The sequence below is a fragment of the Dendrobates tinctorius genome, unplaced genomic scaffold (assembly GCF_039654945.1).
Source record: "Dendrobates tinctorius isolate UK_male_01 unplaced genomic scaffold, ASM3965494v1 ptg000143l, whole genome shotgun sequence".
Classification (NCBI taxonomy): domain Eukaryota; kingdom Metazoa; phylum Chordata; class Amphibia; order Anura; family Dendrobatidae; genus Dendrobates; species Dendrobates tinctorius.
The window spans coordinates 40945451-40965540 of record NW_027361810.1 but is presented as its reverse complement, the minus strand read 5'-3'; the positions used below and the strand labels follow the sequence as shown (position 1 = coordinate 40965540).

The 20090-nt window shown below is 40.3% G+C and overlaps 1 protein-coding gene across 1 annotated transcript in view; it reads left to right on the top strand.

Annotated features, from left to right (window-relative positions):
• The window catches only part of LRP2 (LDL receptor related protein 2), a 281363-nt gene that overhangs the window by 183381 nt on the left and 77892 nt on the right, over positions 1–20090 (top strand). The window contains exons 26-36 of the mRNA XM_073545810.1: positions 868–1116; positions 1231–1442; positions 4697–4881; positions 5417–5645; positions 6889–7066; positions 7430–7558; positions 14493–14659; positions 15816–15959; positions 16206–16315; positions 17892–18069; positions 18816–19029. Coding sequence (XP_073401911.1) covers positions 868–1116; positions 1231–1442; positions 4697–4881; positions 5417–5645; positions 6889–7066; positions 7430–7558; positions 14493–14659; positions 15816–15959; positions 16206–16315; positions 17892–18069; positions 18816–19029 — 1995 coding nt within the window. The remainder of the gene's footprint in view (positions 1–867; positions 1117–1230; positions 1443–4696; positions 4882–5416; positions 5646–6888; positions 7067–7429; positions 7559–14492; positions 14660–15815; positions 15960–16205; positions 16316–17891; positions 18070–18815; positions 19030–20090) is intronic.

Here is a 20090-nt window from a genome sequence, read left to right as displayed (position 1 = left end):
GCTGAACTCCGCTGCTTCTCCCGGTGTCTGTTATTGTCTGCAGCAGTGAGTTTACGTCACCAGCACTGCAGCCAATCAGTGACTCTAAGAACCTTGTGCCATCAATTCAAGCAGGACTGATGAGCTCACTGATCGTCTGCAGCGCTATTGACATGACTTCATCACAGTAAACAACAACGGATGCCGGGTGCAGCAACGGATACTCAGCACTGGACCCTGGGTGGGTGAGTAAAGCTCAGTTTTGTTTTGCTTTTGTGCTGTATGTGGCTTTCTAAGGCTTTTTGTGTCCTATGAAATAGTTACAGAACGAGACTTCCCTATCAGAGACCCTATTTCTTTTTTTTTTTTTTTTTAGATGTGGTGGACATTTTTGGAAAAGGGTCAACAGGAGTGGTTGTCTCCATTTGCATTAGCTTCTTGGTAAAATATCTCTTACGTGTTACTTTGCCGTGACATTGTTTTACTATTTATTGGTCATTAGTTTCTGAGAAGTTAATTCCCTTCTTGTTATCACTTTTTCCACAAATAGCCACCACTAAATGTAAAAAAACGGCAATACCTCTACTAGTAAAAGGTGAACTTTTCTCCAAGTTCTAACTTCCTATGTACTCTTATGACCAGCATTACCGCTGAAATAAGAATGGCTTCAAATAAGTGTCTGAAATTATTTTTTTCGAGGGTATGCGTATCTAAAATTCATTTTTTAGAGGGTATAAGAATATAAAATTCATTTTAGAGGGTATATATCCATTTGCAGCCATGTTTTATTGATTCAAATAAGAAAGCGGTAATGTTGTAAGGAGTGAAATACAACATTTTTTACCATTTTGCTTCTAAGGATTTCATATTTTTGTCTTGTATTTCCAGATCAGGAGAGCTGTACGGACAGTAATGGTGGATGCACTCACGGGTGCATTCAAGGACCTTTTGGAGCCCAGTGCACCTGCCCGCTTGGATATGAGCTGTTAAATGACTCTAAAACTTGTGACGATATTAATGAGTGCCTTATTCCTGGAGCGTGCAGCCAAAGCTGTAATAATGAGAGGGGATCCTTCAGATGTGACTGTGACGAGGGCTATATATTAGAACCCAATGGAAGAACTTGTAAAGCCTCTGGTACGTTTCTTCTTAGACACACCACCACTAATTTCCATTTTTATGTTATTTTTTCCAAAATTGGTTTTCTGTTGTGGGCACAATTTTGTGTATTGTCCTTATCTTGACTTTCAGAGTTTGGGAATCTGCTGTTGTTGGTGGCAAGTCGTAACCAGATCGTGGCCGACAATATCACCACGCAAGCTCACAACATTTACTCCATTGTCAGGGATGGACACAACATAGTGGCTGTGGATTTTGACTCTGTGACAAATCGGATTTACTGGTCTGACACGACGCAGGACAAAATTTGGAGTGCCTATGTCAATGGGACAGACAGGAAAGTTGTAAGTTTCATCCTCTGAGAGAAGCTTTGAAAGTTGTAAAGAAAATCTGTAAATATCAATGAGAACTAAAAAATCAATAACATTTCAGTCTTGCAAACGACTTGCCTGAGTCCATGAGACTTCTATACTTCTCTGTAATAGTTTAGTATAGTTTGTATTGTATGTAATTAGTCTTAGGCCGTGCAAGCTTTGAAGTTGGACTACTTTTCCAATAATGAGCGTAAACAGGTTGGACTGACTCAAATTAACAAATCACACTAATTTTAGTACAATAAAATGTCCGGCGTCTTGTTACACTTAGAGAAACCTGACCTAGAGAATTAAGGCTATGTGCACTAGATGCTGGCACAGCTGACGAGTTTTCCCAGGTGAATCCATTTCAGGAAAATATAAGCAGTCGCTTTCTTGAGGCGGCAAGTCCTGGCAGTTCTGCCATTGTTCTCTGCCACCGTTGGATTTCACTCTATACTGTTAAGTATAGAGCGTAGACGGCTTCGGAGCGGAAGCCTCCCGAAGAATGAGCATGTCACGTCTTTTAACCGCTCAATGTTCTCTGTATTCTGAATTTGTTAAAAAACATGAGTCCATGACAAAAGCTGGAACATCTGCATAACAATTTTGTTTTGATATTACTATGCACTATGTCCATTTTATGAGGTGTTTCTGTGGTGCTTTTTTAGGCAGATTCCTGGTAGAATCCACCTGAAAAAGATACTGTGTGCAAAAAGACAACTATTAGGACAGGTGACTGTGGGCAAGTGCTGTAGGAAGCTCCCGTTCACTTCATGTGTAGGAAGATGTTTTAATAGTGCATATCCTGATCTAAAACTTGAAATACCAGGGGTGATGAGGTAATAAGAGGCTGCTCATACTGCTATTCAGCCTGTCTGATCTAACACTGGAGACACCAAGGGTGCTGAGGTAAGAAGAGGCTGCTCACACTGTTGTACACCCTGGCTTATCTAAAACTGCAGATGCTAAGGAGTACTAAGGTAAGAAGAGGCTGCTCACACTGCTGTCCATATACTCTGCCTGATCTAATATGGAAGACATCAAGGAGTTACCGTATAAGGTAAGAAGAGGCTATTCACATTGCTGTCTATATGCTCTGTCTGATCTAATACTGAAGATACCAAGGAGTCCTAAGGTAAGAAGAGGTTGCTCATACTGCTGTCTATACATTTTGTCTGATCTAATACGGAAACTGCAAGAAGTCCTAAAGTAGGAAGAGGCTGCTCACACTGCTGTGCATACAGTCTTTATTTGATTTAATACTGGAGATATCAAAGAGTCCTAAGGTAAGAAGAGGCTGCTCACACTGCCGTCCATACTGTTAGGCGTCGGATTCCTGCAGCTGCACAGCAGGAATCCAGAGCCATACATCGGGGGTCACATGCTCAGGTGCTTGTCCGGATCTGATTGGCCCATCTCAGAGGTCTGGAAGGTCCCGGAAGCGCATGGCTATAAAAGGCCCGCATGGCCGCTCGGCCATGCGCTAGTATAGACTATACTTGCTATGTGTGAATGGTGACGGATGTATGATTCTGGTGACTGACTCATTATAAAACCCCTTCCCTCTGATATTACGCATGTGGATAGGGAGTTAGAGTTATAGTCAGCGCCAGTCAGTGGCAAGCCATACGCCACAGTGCATACCGCACCGCTACACTAGCGTCCGATAGTGTGCTGCCTCATGGCACTGTCGTACAGCTGCAGTAATTACCGCCACGCTACAGTTAGCAGCACTTACTGGTGTCCGCGGTAGCGACGCCGCGCGCACGGTAGGTCAAGACAGACACCGACCTCTGCCTTGGGCCGTGTCCTGTGACCATATACCGTGTGTGCATGCCAGCTGAGACCTGTGAAGCTAACAGGCTCGGCGTTTATGCTTTATTTGTATTAAAGCGCCTCTGTGAGTTTAACCGAGTCCGCTCTGCGCACCTCTGGTGACATTTATCCCGAGCGCAGTATACCGCCATATAGCGAGTCTGCCATTACTCAGCAGCGGTTGTTACACCTACTGCACGGTGGACCCCGGGCGGCGAACGCACTTCCTATTATTTATATTTAGTGCGTTCCGCCATCCCTAACACATACACTCTGTCTGATCTAATGCTGGAGATACTAAGGAGTCCGAAGGTAAGAAGAGGCTGCTCACACTGCTGTCTATACACTCTGTCTGATCTAATGCTGGAGATACCAAGGAGTCCTAAGGTAAGAAGAGGCTGCTCATACTGCTGTCCATACACTCTGTCTTTCTGACAGCTGCGTAGCTGTTGTGAACTAAAAATAGCTTGACAGTATGTTGTATAGGTATCTTCAGGTCACAGCAGTCCAGCTTCCTACTGCACATGCTCACAGACTCCTGTGCTATTAACTTTTTAGGAGCGGTTTCTATCAGTGTAACAAGACGGCGGCCATTTAAATATGCTATATTGATTACAATCCTAGACAAAACAAGTGTGATTTACTAATTAAATAAATGTAATAATTTATTTCTAATGACTTTTTCTTTCTTTAATTTTTTTCTATCTCTGGAGAATTTCTTTAAAGGGCCCTTTAGAATTAAATAGCAATATGTCATAAACTATTGGACACCCATGTTCAGTTTTTAGCATAGTTACATTCAACTTAATTGCGTGATTGGAGGTCCTGTGACCCCCATTGTCCCATCAACCATAGAATAGAACTTTGAAAGCAGAGCACATTGCTGTATGTCACTTTCCATCTATTCCTTTCTTTATGGGCCTTTGCCGGTTATTTTGCTGGGCACAGAACTCCTGTTCTCCTAAAATATATATCAGGGTAAAGGAACAGAATACCCTTTAATTACCATCTTAGGACCCTTTTACATGGGCCAATGCTCATAGGAACATTTGCTCCCAATCATTGCGCCGTGTAAACATTTCAACAATCAGGCAACCACCGATCGCACTTTAATGTGGGTCTAGAACATTGTTGATCAGGAGCACATCCCCTCGGGTTATCAGCCTATTATAAGACCCTTCCATAAGGTGATTATAGAAAAAAATATATAATTTTACCCTTTTTACATTTTTTTCCCTTATTTGTAAAATATCTTTTCAGATTACTGCAGTTATCAGACATGTATTCTCATAAAACTCAGATTACCATATTTGTCTGTGCAAAATCTTTATATCTTTTTCTATGACGTGACTATATCGTATCAGATTCGATGATGCTCCAGGAAGCTGAAAATGCAATGTTTATTGACTTAATTACTTTTATTACAGATTTTTGACAGCGGTGTCACTGTGACGGAAAGCATTGCCGTAGACTGGGTAGGGAGAAACCTTTACTGGACAGATTATGTTCTGGAGACAATCGAAGTCTCCAAACTTGATGGGACTCACCGGGCTGTCCTCATCAGCGAGAATGTGACAAATCCTCGAGCACTTGTCTTGGATCCCAGAACAGAGTAAGAATATTTACATGGTTAAAAAATACACAATTTTTTGTCATGGGTCTTTTACAAATTTTGATACAAATTTTATGATTTTTTTTTTAAAAAACCTTATTTAATAACTTGTTTTCGATGCTCAATTTCTGTTAGAAGGGCTTTGTGTGTTTAACTTTTTACTGTCAAAATTCAGTGCTGGTCCCATTTTCTGTCCAGGAGAAAGTGGGACAAATTAGTGGTGTTGACTTTTTGCCCTTAATGATTTAATTTGCCCATGTTGTCCATTGGACATTATGTCCTTATGCATAAAAATGACTTCAGTGAACATCAACAAGCCCAGCACCCAAATTTAGACAGCACAGTTATATGATATGTCCATACCCAACTAACTGGGTACTTGAACTTTTTTTCAAATTTTCGTTTTATGCAATTTTGAACCCCAAACGGCTACTAAATGCATATTTTAATAATCAAAGCCACTTTTTTGTTATCAGATATCATTTCTTATTTTAGGCATAATTATACAAATTTAAAACCTGGATTTTCTTTTTAGTGTCCGGCTAATGTTTTGGACAGACTGGGGAAGGAATCCTAGAATAGAAAGGTCGAGTATGGATGGAACCTTAAGAACGGCTATCATTTCAGAGAAGATCTATTGGCCCAATGGACTAACTATTGATTATCCTACTAAGCGCCTCTACTTTGCTGATGCTTATCTAGACTACATTGACTACTGTGATTATAATGGAAATAACAGGAGGCAGACCTTGGCTAGTCATTTGGTGAGTGTCGCTCGCCATTGATGTGATTTATTTTTATTTATATAGCACCATCATTTCCACAGCACTTTACAGGCTATCTCAATTCTCTATTTGTATGTCTTTGGAGTGTGGGAGGAAACTGAAGAACCCAGAGGAAACCCACAAAAACATGGGGAGAACATACAAACTTTTTGCAGATGTTGTCCTTGGTGGGATTTGAACCCAGGACCCCAGCGTTGTAAGGCCTCTTTCACACATCAGTTTTTTGGCATCAGTCACAATCCGTCTTTTTTTTAAAAAACGGATCCAATCAAAGATGCCACTGGATCCAGTTTTTTCTCATAGACTTGTATTATTAACGGATTGCGACGGATGGCCGTCCGTTTCATCCGCTGTTCGCCGGATCCGTCATAAATTCTTTGTCCGTTGGCCGGAGACAACGGACAAAGTAATGTTTTTTGTATACGTCGAAAAGTCGGACAGTGATGGATCCAGCGCCATCCGTCGTTGGCTATAATGGAAGCCTATGGGTGCAGGATCCGTCGCTGTCCGTCAAAAGATGGAATACAGCGATGGATTCCGTTTTTTCAAACTGAGCATGCCTGGAATCATTTCTATTCCTTTCATTTAACCCCTACAGCTGCTTTTTCCATATAAAAAATCTCCCTCTCTCTCTCGCCAGAATTCTGTTCCTTTAAAATTCCTCTAGCTCGTTCTTCATCTGTCAAAAAAAACGGATCCGGTGCATCAGTTTTTTACAGCCTGCACAGGATCCGTTTTTCCCACACTTTGACGGATTGTGAGTGACTGATTCTAAAAAACTGATGTGTGAAAAAGGTCTAAGGCTGCAGTGCTAACCACTGCGCCACAATTTATAGAAATGTATGATTCAATAGTTTTTTTCATAAATTGGTCGCATTCACAGTAGCTGCCTATTGATTTGATCCATTGTGTTTCCTTTATTAACTGGTAGTTGTGAACCAACTAGAATTGAGCAAAAAGATTTACGCAGCCCTGCTTCGGCGTTCAGTCTGGCCCTAACTTTTGAGTTTGCATTAAACTTTTTGGTCTCCATCAAGAAATAGTTGTATAAAATCTTCTATATTTTACACTCTTTTCTTAAATACACTGGAAATAATAAATGTTTTAATATCAATATTCTTTATTACAGTTAAGCAATGCTAGGGGTCGAGGCGCAAAACGAAAATAAGTATCCATCATTCTGTTACACATATTGTTTATATAGAAATCTGCATTCTTCTAGGTGCTACAACATCCACATGCCATTGCCATATTTGAAGACTACATTTATTGGAGTGACCGATACACCAATCGGATCATACGGGCCAATAAGTTTCATGGCGGCAACCACACGGTCATGATTTATAATATTCACCAACCGATGGGGCTCTCTGCAGTTCACCCTGTAAAACAGCCTGGAGGTAAAAACGCTAACATTCATGATTTGTAACTACCATACTTATTCATCTTTCCAACCAGTTTTTTTTATCATATTTTGTTTGATATTTTTATGATATATTTTGACATATTATTTTTCATTTTTTTTTAATTATATATATTTTGGTATTTAAAGCAAAATCTCAAAAGATTAAATGTGGTTTTTAAGAAAAATGATAAATTATTATTGGCACAATTTCCTAATACTAGGGCCATTTTTGAAATGATGAATAATAAATAAAGAATAGTCTTCAAGAAAGGAGACTTTTTTTAATTCATTGTCATTTTCTGTCTGCAGGTTGAACACGTGCCTTTTCAAAATGTTATTTTAAAATTTATTTTCACAGGGCAAAATCCATGTGTATCAAACCCCTGCAGCCATCTTTGCTTGTTGTCCTCAAGTTCTCCAAAATTTTACTCTTGTGTCTGTCCTTCCGGATGGTCATTAATGGACGACTCTGTAAACTGCCAGAAAGGTAATTACGGTAGATGCTTTCATGCAGTAAATTGGTATCCCCACCCAGTGGGGAAAATAAGTATTTGATACACTGCTGATTTTGCAAGTTTCCCACCTACAAAGAATAGAGAGGTCTGTGATTGTTATTGTAGGTACACTTCAACTGTGAGAGACGGGATCTACAAAATAAAATCCGGAAAATCACATTGTATGAGTTTTACATAATTAATTTGCATTTTATTGCATGACATAAGTGTTTGATGCAATCTGAAAAACAGAGCTTAATATTTGGTACAGAAACCTTTGTTGTCAGTTACAGAGGTCAGACGTTTTCTGTAGTTCTTGACCAGGTTTGCACACACTGCAGCAGGGATTGTGGCCCACTCCTCCATACAGATCTTCTCCAGATCTTTCAGTTTCGGGGCTATTCCTGTGCAACATTGAGTTTCAGCTTCAGCTCCCTCCAAAGATTTTCTATTAGGTTCAGGTCTGGAGATTGGCTCGACCTCTCCAGGACCTTGAAATGCTTCTTACGAAGCCACTCCTTATTTTCCTTGGCTGTTTGTTTCAGGACATTGTAATGCTGGAAGACCCAGCCACAACCCATCTTCAACGCTCTGACTGAGGGAAGGAGGTTGTTGGCCAAAATCTTGCGATACAAGACCCCATCCATCCTCCCTTCAATGCAGTGCAGTCATCTTGTCCTCTTTGCAGAAAAGCACCCCCAAAGTGTGATGTTTCCCCCACCATACTCATGGTTAGGATTGTGTTCTAAGCGTTGTACTCATCCTTCTTCTACCTCCAAACACGGCACGTGGACTTGATAGCAAATAGTTCTATTTTGGTCTCGTCTGACCGTATGATCTTCTCCTATGCCTCCTCTGCATCATCTAGATGGTCATCAGTGAACTTCAAATGGGCTGGACATGTGCTGGCATGAGCAGGGGAACCTTGCATGCACTGCAGGATTTTAATCCATGATGGCATACTGTGTTACTAATGGTAATGTTTGAGACTGCGGTCCCAGCTCTTTTCAGGTCATTACATGGGAGGACTTGGTCGGTTTTGGGCTGATCCCTGAATCATCGTTACCCCACGAGGCGAGATATTGCACTGAGCCCAAGACCAAGGAATACTGACAGTCATCTTGTGTTTCTTCCATTTACTAATAATTGTGCCAACAGTTTTTGCCTTCTCACCAAGCTGCTTGCCTATTGCCCTGTAGCCCATCCCTGCCTTGTGCAGGTCTACAATTTTGTCCCTGGTGTCCTTAGACAGCTCTTTGGTCTTGGCCATGGTGGAGAGGTTGGAGCATGATTGATTGTGTGGAGAGGTATCTTTTATACAGGTAACGAGTTCAAACAGGTACAATTAATACAGGTAATGAGTGCAGAATAGGAGGCTTCTTAAAGAAAAACTAACAAGTCTGTGAGAGCCAGAATTCTTGCCAGTTGGTAGGTGATCAAATACTTATTTCATGCAATGAAATGCAATTTAATTATTTAAAAATCATACAATGTGATTTTATGGTTTTTATTTTTAGTTTCTGTCTCTCACAATTGAAGTGTACCTACGATAAAAAATACAGACCTCTCCACTCTTTGTAGGTTAGTAAACTTGCAAAATCGGCGGCAGTGTATGAAATGCATATTTTCATAGATAAAAAGGAAAAAAATATAAAAAAGCATCAATATAGAAAATTATAAAAAATACTAATCTAATACAGAAGCTGTTGTAGTTATGTTTCTTTCTGTTATACATTATTATTATTATTTTACAGATCCATTGAGGTGAAATGTTATGTTTTTATTAATCGGTAGTATATGGGCACAAGAGATTGTCCCCATGTATGTCATTCACTCTATGTACTAACATCTTGGCTTGTTCTCAAGACTTCAAAAGTTCTTATAAATTTAAGGTTTGAGCTTCTGAGAACAAGAATGTTTTGTTCTGCAGTCGATAAAATCTGTCAGGCTGTCAACAATCAGCATGTACGTCCTTTGTAGAAGGAAAATGTAGGGGCAGGGATTAGGTTTTTAATCTTTTTCCTCAATGTAATTCAAGTGAAGACCATAGGAAAATGTTACTTTAAGCTTTTCTAAACTTACGATTGGGGTTGATATTATATTTTGATATAAATATTCAATGCTCATCATATATATATTATTATGTTTGTGTTTCCACAATACACTGATTTTCTCTTTGGAAACTATTAGACCAGCTTTCTGTTCAGTGAATTAGTTAAAGAGGATCTGTCATTTGCCAGGAACATGTTTTTTGTTTTTTTTTGCTTGATGTAAATGCCGCTGTTCTCATCATTCTGGCATTGTTTTTGTTCTGTTCCTGCTCCTTTCCGTTCTTGAGATATGGCCTGATCTTCCTTGTATATAAACCTACCAGGGCCGGACTGGCCATCTGGCAATTCTGGCAAATGCCAGAAGGGCCTCTCTGGTCGTGGACTGCCTTGTCTGCTACATTGCTTACAGAATCGGTGTTCTCAAGACACCCATACTGTTAAGAGTTGTGACGGAGCACCAAGTCGCTTACCCCAGCATGCCACGGGTATCATTAAAAATATGGGTTTCGTAGTAAATCTTTCTTTCCTCCATCCAGGGTAATATTAGTAATATATCCTATCTGGTGCTTGGAGAAGGGGACAGCAAGGGCCTGTGTGATTTCAAATGCCAGGGCTGAATTTCCACCCAAGTCCGTACCTGAAACCTACTCTTCTTAGTCAACTGGGTGTAGACCTCATAGAGAAGAGTTGAGGGCCACGCCCACTTGGATAACAAGACTATAAATGACATAAGGAGAAGAGAGGGCTGTATTCCAGGAATGGAGAGGCGAAATACAACATCAGATTCAGGATAACTTACTTATTCTAAGTAACAGGTCCTCCATGAAAGTAGTTTTTCCATTAAAGTGTTTTTTGGCGTGTCGGTAGATGAACTTCCACGAGGATATTTCCATAAGTTTATTTATATAAAAAAAAATAATTTTCATGACCTGCTCTCTATCGACAGCTAGGACTATGGATAGTTTCAGATATGGATGCAATTTAACGGCCATGAAACCGCCTAGTGGTTCTATATAACTGAACTTAAAGGTGGCTTCTCTGTCCACATGCGCAGCTTGTTTTAACTGTGCTTTACTCACCCTCACCTTCAGGGTATGTTTCCACGCTGCGTACTTGCAGCGCTTTGGACGCAGTGGAAACCCCGCTCTGCCCAAAGTGCTGCCCCCTGTTGTACGCGTGGTGATCCCGCATGTGCTGATTGAACACATGCGGAATCACCGCATCCTATTCATAGACTGGGTTATTTATCTTCTGGAAACGGAGCGTCTCCGCAAGATAAACAGATATGCTGTGGTCTGGAAAGACGTGCCACATGACCGTAATTTCGGGTGTGTCACCCGCGTCCCTGCATGCATAGTGGAGACGGGATTTCATAAAATCCTCTCCACTATGCTGTAACATTTCGGCGCTGCGGATTGAACAACGCGGCTGTATGCAGCGTCCAATCCGCAGCCAATCCTGAAAACATGCGCTACGTGGAAGCATACCCTCAGTTTTCCACTAATATATTGATATCCTTAAAAAGAAAAAGTGCAAAATCATCATTTTTACCATCTATGAAAGATCAAAGTCTACACTGAGTGAATGACAGACCCGATGCTCCAGCCCCGTTACCATAGAGATTGTATCACCTGTTAATTTAATTGTGAAAGATTTTAATTATTGCTAATGACTGAAAAAAAAAAGAAGAAAAAAAAAGACGGACGAACCTTTGCTCATTCTTCTGAGACTTATTATGATCCTAATCCTCGATGACAGTGTTATTTTTGTCTGCCAGCACAAACTTTCAGCACAAAGATTAAATTTTGATATGTTCAGTCTGATCTATTGTCTTCATTTCAACATAGCAATATAGTTCACCCTGAGATCCGAAACTGCATCTACTGTAAATGAAGAAAAAAAAAAAAGAAAACAATTAAAAAGATATTGAAAAGTTTCCCATAGTTTAAAGCTTGAGTTGTCTGTTTAAAGACATAATAATATGTAGGCGCTCCTCCAAAAAAATATATTAAATATCATATTATATTATATAATTAAATGTCAAGGGCCATAAAAGTAGAAAAAATAAAAAAGGAAAAAATAAATAGGTTAATGTAAAGTATAAAAATGTGCACTTTATCGTTATAAAATCATAATAAAATAATTGATAATAAACAATATAACTATGTTAAGTCGCTCAGAACCGCTAATAATGAGATTTATAAATGTGGCATTATTTCTTAGCTCTTTCTTTTGCGTTCTATGCATATAGCACAGCACATATAAGATCAGTCTACGCCTGTGGTCAGATAGCATATGCTTCGCTGAACAGGAGACTATTCATTTCACTGTTTACTCAGTATGAGATACTTAAATGGAATGATAATTGCAAGTGCAATGAGATGTGCCCCTAATTTGGACTTAATTAAAAAGTAATTGCAATTAGTGACTTCACTTAACCTGTTATTTCTGGGCTTCTGGCGGAATAGCAATAGTTCTAATGTTTATATAGAGCCGTCATTTATTGGCCATGAATGATACAAGATACCTTGGGAACAGAAATGCAGAAGAATCAATTTATAAGATTTACACAGTAAAAAAAAGTATTTAAAGGGAACCTGACAATGGATACATGCTGCCCGGAATGCATGCAGCATGTATCAGACACTGGCTTGTATGATTTCAGCCTTGTATGTTCGACTCTAAGGCTGTGTGCCCACGTTGCATTTTATAAGTGTTTCCGCCTCGTTTTCGCTGCAGCAGATACGATTAAAAAACGATTAAAATAAACCCGCATTTCCGTGCAATCCTATGGGATTCCGCAATTGCTGTGTCCATGCTGTGGATTTTACCACGCGGAATCGCATCGCGGTAAAATCCGCAGCATGTCCATTAATTCTGTGGAATCATGGTGATTCCGCCACCATAGGATTGCGTTGAAACGCTCACTTTACGCATGTGGCTATGCCCACCATACGTAAAGTGAGCGCTTCATGTGCGGATGGTACCCAGGGTCTGGAGGAGGGGAAACTTTCCTCCAGGCCCTGGGTACCATATTCCTCTAAAAATAGAACTAAAATAAAAACTATGGTTATTCTCACCTTCTGACGGCCCCCAATCTCCTCAGCGGCGCTCCCGGTACGTTTCATTCCCAGGGATGCATTGCGCGAATCACCTGAGATGACATCGCGGTCGCGTGACCGTGGCGTCACAAAGGGACATCAGACGGTGAGAATAACCATATTTTTTATTTTTTTTATTATTTTTAACAATCTATCTTTTACTATTGATGCTGCATAGGCAGCATCAATAGTAAAAAGTTGGTCACACTTGTCAAGCACTATGCTTGGTGCGACCAACCTGTCAATCACTTTTCCAAGCGATGCTTCAAATCGCTTGCAAAAGCGCTAGTGTTCTGCAAACTAAAAACGCTTGCAAAACGATAGATGTTTTGCGGGAAAACGCATGCGAATTCCGCATGTGTTTTACCCACGGCAGGGAGTTGCGGAAATGCTGCGGAACATTCCGCAGCCTTTCTGCAACGTGGGCACTTAGCCTAAAACATACTTTAAAAGTCACCACATAGGAGACTCGTTGTAAAGGCCGGTCCTCGGTGACTTCTACCACTGGTTCCCTTTGAGTGACAGGTCTCTTTCTGCGTGCTGGTTTAAGGAGACACCTGTCAGTCATTGGGAAGAATCCGCCTAGGACCGGCCTTTTCAATTAGTCATCTGTGTGACTTGATCCTGGACTGCTTTAATCTGTTTTTTTCAGACTTGACGCAGTGTTAAACATGCATGGCTGAAATCATACAGCCATTGCCTGATATATGCTGCACGTAATTTGGACTGCATGTCTCACCTGTAGGGTTCTCTTTAAAGAGTACTTAAATTTTATTTTTTTAATACCGTACTTTTGTCCAGCATAAAAAGTTATGAAACTCTGAAAATTACTTTATTAGGGAATTTGTCTTCATTCTTTAAAAAAAAATTGCATGCAAGTGACTTTCGTACCTCTGCATTTCCCTAGTATATTTTATTGTTTTTAGCTTTTTTTTATATACCAAAACCTATTTATTTGGAGTACAGATGCTGGCAGTGAAAGTGTCTGCACTTGTGTCTTCCCCTGCTGCAAAGCTCTGTTGCAGAAGATTGTTCCAATAGGCACAGCACTCAGAAGAAGAAACAAGTGCTGATGCTTTCACTGCCATCATCTGTACTCCAAATAAGTATGTTCTGATATCAGTAGAGTAGAAGGCAGGCACATACACTGGGGAAAAGCAGGGGCTTGGAAGTCACTTACATGCAATTTTGATAGGGGAATGGAGGCAAATCCTCTAATATAGTGATTTGCATGGTTTCATCAATTTTTATACTGGACAAAATTATTATTATTGTAAAAAAAAATTACATTTAGTTACTCTTTAAAGGGGTCGTACAGAAATTTCAATCAATTGCCTATCTGTAGGATAAGTCATAAATGTACAATATCATCAGTGGCGTCTGATGCCTGCAACCTCACCAGCACGATAGATATATAGAACTTGATAGTTTTGGTTGCACAAGGTAATGCAGCTCAGCCCCACTCACTTGAGAAGAATCCATATATGCAAAACGTATCCCAAGCGAACACTCTTTCAGTGTAGCCTAATAATAATAATCTTTATTTTTTTTTTTATTTTTTTTTTATATAGCGCTAACATATTCCGCAGCGCTTTACAGTTTGCACACATTGTCATCGCTGTCCCTGATGGGGCTCACAATCGAAATTCCCTATCAGTATGTCTTTGGAATGTGGGAGGAAACCGGAGAACCCGGAGGAAACCCACGCAAACTCGGGGAGAACATACAAACTCCTTGCAGATCTATTGTAACAAAGCTATACTTTTTTTCCACAGATGATAAGCCATTCCTCATTGTTATAAGAGATAACATCATTTATGGGATGTCTCTTGACCCCTTGGAGAAGACCAATGATGCTATGGTACCAATAGCAGGCATCAGGAACGGATACGATGTGGAATTTGACGACTCTGAGGAAATGATCTATTGGATTGAAAATCCTGTACGTACTGTAATTTGAGCAAAGCTGAATTTCTCATTCAGTTCAGTTCTACAAGGACAAGGTCATCTCTGCTACATCTGTAATGTGGCACGGGGCGGTAGCCGTGGGTGTAGCACTTGTCTGTGGCGCCCCAGCATGTTACATGAAGGTGGGGGAACCGGCTGAGTGTGTGGACTTGTGCTGTGAGGGCGCTGGGCTTCTGCCGGCCGCATGTAACCAATGTTGCTGGTTTGTCAGAACGAGATATTTCACAGTTCAATGAGGGAGACCACCATTCAAATATAAACTTTTTACTGAACGGAGAAATATAAGGAATATATTCCTTTCCAACCCAAAGCGTTCTCCAAACCGTTTCTTTCCATTGTTTCTTTATGGATCTCTATGTTCACTGTTTCTCACTACTTCACCACAACGCAGCTTTAACACTACAGTCCTGTTTAGCAAGAGTTGTTCACTTGTCCTGCAGTTCCACATCCTTTTTTTCCTCTAGGGTGCTAGTCTGGCCTGAAATGCTGACGCTCTGGAACTCCCGCCAGGAACACTTTACTTGTCTCACGTACTCAGTCAAGTTTAGGTTCGTTACCTTCAAACGTTATAATAAACTCTAGGCTTTGTAGCTAGGCATTCTCCCCCAGGACCCGTCTCCAGACGGTCACTCTGTTTCTTAGTCACTTCTGCTCCAGATCTCATTATCCCTTTTCTTTTGGTCTCCTCTCACTTAGGGTCACCCCAGAATGCGGCTCTGCTCACCTTGGACCTCTTGGTACCTTTACTATGCACTCCAGGCCCTATCTAACTTCACTTCCAGGAAGTCCTTTCTAATCTTGCTACATGACCCCTCCCTCTCTGGGCTAGTCCCTACTCTTAACTCTCACTGTACTGTCAACTTCCTGTTGCTGGGCAGAATATTGCTTCATCACTAACAATGCAAAACATTAAACAGGCAAACATTATAATGCATCACATCTCGTCATAACAGCACACATATTAATTCCATTTACTCATAATACAATTCACATTACACATTACAGCTCACATTACATCACAATAAACTTGTTTCTTCAAGGGCAACGTGGGTGACACATCCATCTCCTTGCATACCGGTAGATAAGAAATTTACCATCTAGAAAAAGCATTTTTTCTTCTTTCTTTCCAGGGTGAAATACACCGAGTTAAGGCAGATGGAACTAACAGGACGGCGTTTGCGCCATCTGTTATCATGGGCACACCTGTTGGTCTGGCTCTAGACTGGATTTCAGGGAACCTTTATTACACAAATCCAGCAACGCAATCAATAGAGGTAATCTATATCTGTAACAAAGGCAGGTTGCTGTCAAGACGTATTAAGTCAGCACAATGGCCATTCATTCTCAGGAGAATTTAAATGAATTCATGTACACTTTACTTACTTTATTATCAAAGCTTTAGACTTTTTTCTGTGCCCCTTAATCTGTACCTCTATGTTCTATTGAAGTCAAAGATCAGAGGTCATAGACTATATTCTCTATGGTATCTCACTAGTGCATCTTCTTCTTTATCATTTAAGGTTCTGAAACTTTATGGAGACGTTAAGTATAGGAAAACTATTATTACAAATGACGGGACACCTACAGGAGCAGGAAGACCACTTGGAATAGCTGTTGACCCTGCCAGAGGGTATGATTCACAGTTATGCCATATACTTTGCATAAAATTGTAGCAGATAAAGCCAATCATGGCCATTAAAGGGGTTATCCAGGACTATATATTTCTTTTACTGTGGCCTGAGAACTAACAGGTAGGTAGTTGCCATCTACCTGCCTGTTGTGTCTGGCACAGCTCTCTGCCTGCACAGATAGGTTACTGATCGCTCCTACAGGAGATTCCATGGTTGCAGCTGACGTCACGTTGATAGAGCACCCGCTTCTCCTCCACTCTGTTCTGTTAATTGGGCATGACTGCCGATGTCATGCTGATTGCTGAAAGCCGGCAGTCAATTAACATGACATTGCCAGTCATAAGAAAAAGAGCTGCTCTTTTGATGTGGAGCAGCTGAATCGCCGGCAGGAGCGGTCAGTGACTGCTCTGAGCCAGCACCGGATAGAACAGGCAGCTAGTTGCTAACTAGCTAACCAGTTAACAACCACATACCTGTTAATTTTTTGCCTCATGATAAAAAATGTATTTAGTCCTAAACAACCCGTTTAAAGTATACGGTAAATGTATTGTCATTGAAAATTTGCTTCAAGTCATTTAAAGTGTCATGATCAACTCATGTAAGTAGATTTCATTCATGAAATCTTTGATTTTAGACTGTTACTGATTTCCAGAATATGGGCCTCTATAGCATGCTTAAAGGGATATTCCTATCTCAAAGTTCCTTCAATATGTAATAGGCGTATATTATTATTATTATTATTACTACACCTACTACATATTGGGATAGGATCTTGGAGATGGGAATACCGCTTTAAAGAAGATCTACCGGACACTTTTTCTTTGTGACAGGTCCTCTTTAAAGAGTAAGTGAACTTTTTTTTCATTTAATTTTTGGTCAGATTTTGCAAAATGATCAATCTTTTTAATGTGCTCCATTATCTTATTTTGCTTCCCTTTCTCCCCAAATCCCAAAATCCATGTAGAATGGGCTGTTTGAACTGTCTTGTTCATGCATTTTAGAGTAGCTGTTTTGGACTACAGATCTAGCAATTATCCGTACGACAGCGTTTGCTTCATTGCTCCACTCCAGAGTGCGCAGACAGGAATAGAGTTTGTGAATAACATCTGAGCATGGGGAAGGGGAACAGTGAAGCTGACACTGGCGTACAGATGTTTGCTAGACCTTCAGCTCGAAACAGCCACTCCGAGTGCTTGAACAAGGCAGATAAAACAGCCCTTTCAACATGGAGTTTGGGAGAAAAGGAAGCAAAATAAGGTAATACAATACACTAAAACGATTCATCATTTTGCAAAGACTGACCACTAATTAAATGCAAAACATTTTTTTTTAGTTACTCTTTAACCATATACGGATTGAACGCAGATCTACAATAAGATGATTTCCACACGTCTGACTTTAGAAGGGTGGTCAACTGGGCAAAGCTCCGACCGGCTGCATATTTCATGCACTGTACATTTTATGAGTGGATTTATGCCTGACATTTTTCACTTACCTAAAACCAATTATTATTAAATTAACCATTTAATTTTGGAAATATTTTTTTGCTTCTTAAACTAAAATTTTTCTTTCTAGAAAGATGTATTGGACGGACCAGGGCACTGAAAGTGGAGTTCCTCCAAAGATTGCCAGTGCACATATGGATGGGTCCAACCCGACTGTTTTGTACACCAACAATCTTGATCACGTTGAGTTTATCACAATTGACATCGCTGAGCAGAAACTGTACTGGGCCGTTACTGGCAGTGGAGTGGTAATAATCACATTCTGTATCATTCACAGTAATAGGCTTATGCTTTTTTAAGTTTTTAATGCAACAAATACTGAAAAAATTTACTAGTAACTCTTCAGAAAGTATTTGTTAATACAGGCCCCCATCATGGCAGTGTTCCAGACTTTTCCAAGAAACAAGCCCCCCTTCAAATATTTAACTCTCCAGCCATTGTGTATTTGTTTCGGTTGCGGCAGCTGTGGCTGCTTGTTACAGACTAAGGTCATACTTTCCAACATAGGGATCCTTGAGTCCTGCCGCATATCATCCACAATCCCTTCAGGGAACATTCCCTGAACAAGATGGGCCACCTACTTTTGGAAAAGATTTACACCGTCTCCGTTGCATCTTTCCATCCCGGACTTTGCTTGGATTTCTTTCATAAAATTGAGACAGTCTTGGCAAATTCAAAACTTATGGAAAATATCCAAAACCACGTATACACATAGCTTCAGTCCGGTCATTTCTGCGTAGAATATTAGGTTAATTTGTTCAATGATGGTATTTATTTTTCGGTGCCATTTTCAGCATTCTTAAAAATTATTTCCATATCCAAAGTTTACTTCTTTATTATAGATCATTCACATCCATAAATATTTGTTCGCCCTTACTTCCATTATGCATTAATGATGCTGATCTCATATAACAGAGCTTTTATACGGCTATGGTTTCTGGCACATGGATTCCCTATATGTAACCATTTAATAGATCCATAATTGTCTTTGTAGATTGAAAGAGGAAATGTGGATGGAACGAATAGAATTACTATAGTGCAGCATCTCTCACATCCCTGGGGTATAGCGGTCCACGAGAACTTCCTCTACTATACTGACCGGGACTATGAAGCCATTGAGCGAGTGGATAAATCTACAGGATCTAACAAAGTGGTAATGCGAGACAATGTCTCAGGACTTAAGTGTCTACGTGTCCACTACAGAGACAGTGAGTACTTTTTTACAATAGTAGGTCAATTTGATTTTTCATTTTTAAGAGGTTTTTAACTACAGAAACTCATAATGCCTTTTCTTGCTTCGCCCAAGACTCTACCAGTCTACATTGCTCTGCAGATCTCCTCTCTGTACATCTCATCCTGCCTGAACAGACGTGTGCCCACTGCAGCTAGTCTCCTCTTTTAGGGAGTTTTTCAATTAAATTTTCAGGGGTTCCTTTAAATTATCATTAGTGCCTGCTATTTGTAATACCAGATACAGGATTTGAACATCTTCAGGCTTTTTACTTAAGTGCATGTTTTATTGGCTAAAAATACTTTTTGCAATAAAGGTTTCAATAAACATTTTGGACTGACTTTATGATGCTCTCCCGTAGGCCTCAGGCAGTGTTCACACAGGCAATGCGGTTTAGTCCAAACATGTGCGGTTTTATTGCTTTCATAGAACTTCAAGGGATTTAAAACCAAAAACAGCCTCTTCTGGGCACAAAGTTATCACAGTAAATAAAGAGTTCATTAAGCAGGCACATGTATATCAGTGCAGACTCATCTGAAAAGATTACAGTCCTTTCTCAAAGATCAAAATTTACACAAAGAAGTGGTACAGTCCTTCAAATTTCAGTATCTCCTTCAGTCCAAGCTCGAGCGCATCCAGCACCAAACAGAAGTGTTGAACACAGTTTACACTGAACAGGCTACAGCTTTCACACGGTGCTCTGCAGTTCCAACACACAGACTGCTCAGCTTTCCTAGCTGACGCGTGCAGTCTCCATTCAGAGAGAGAAAGTCTGGCATGTCTCTCTCCCAGCTATAGCTCACATTTTGGCTGGTCACTCACCAGCAGCACACTCGACTATGCTCCATCCAGCAGACTGACACCTCTAGTGAATTCAGGTCCTGGTTCTTTGTTAAAGCTAGCCAGGTGCATTTAATTAAGGCCTGCAGTGCTAAAATTTAACCATGTTCTACCTGGTTCTGCTACACATTATATAGCATAGCTGCAGAATGAATTAACAGTCAGGTCAATCAGTGAGCTCTTCTGATACTAGAGTCT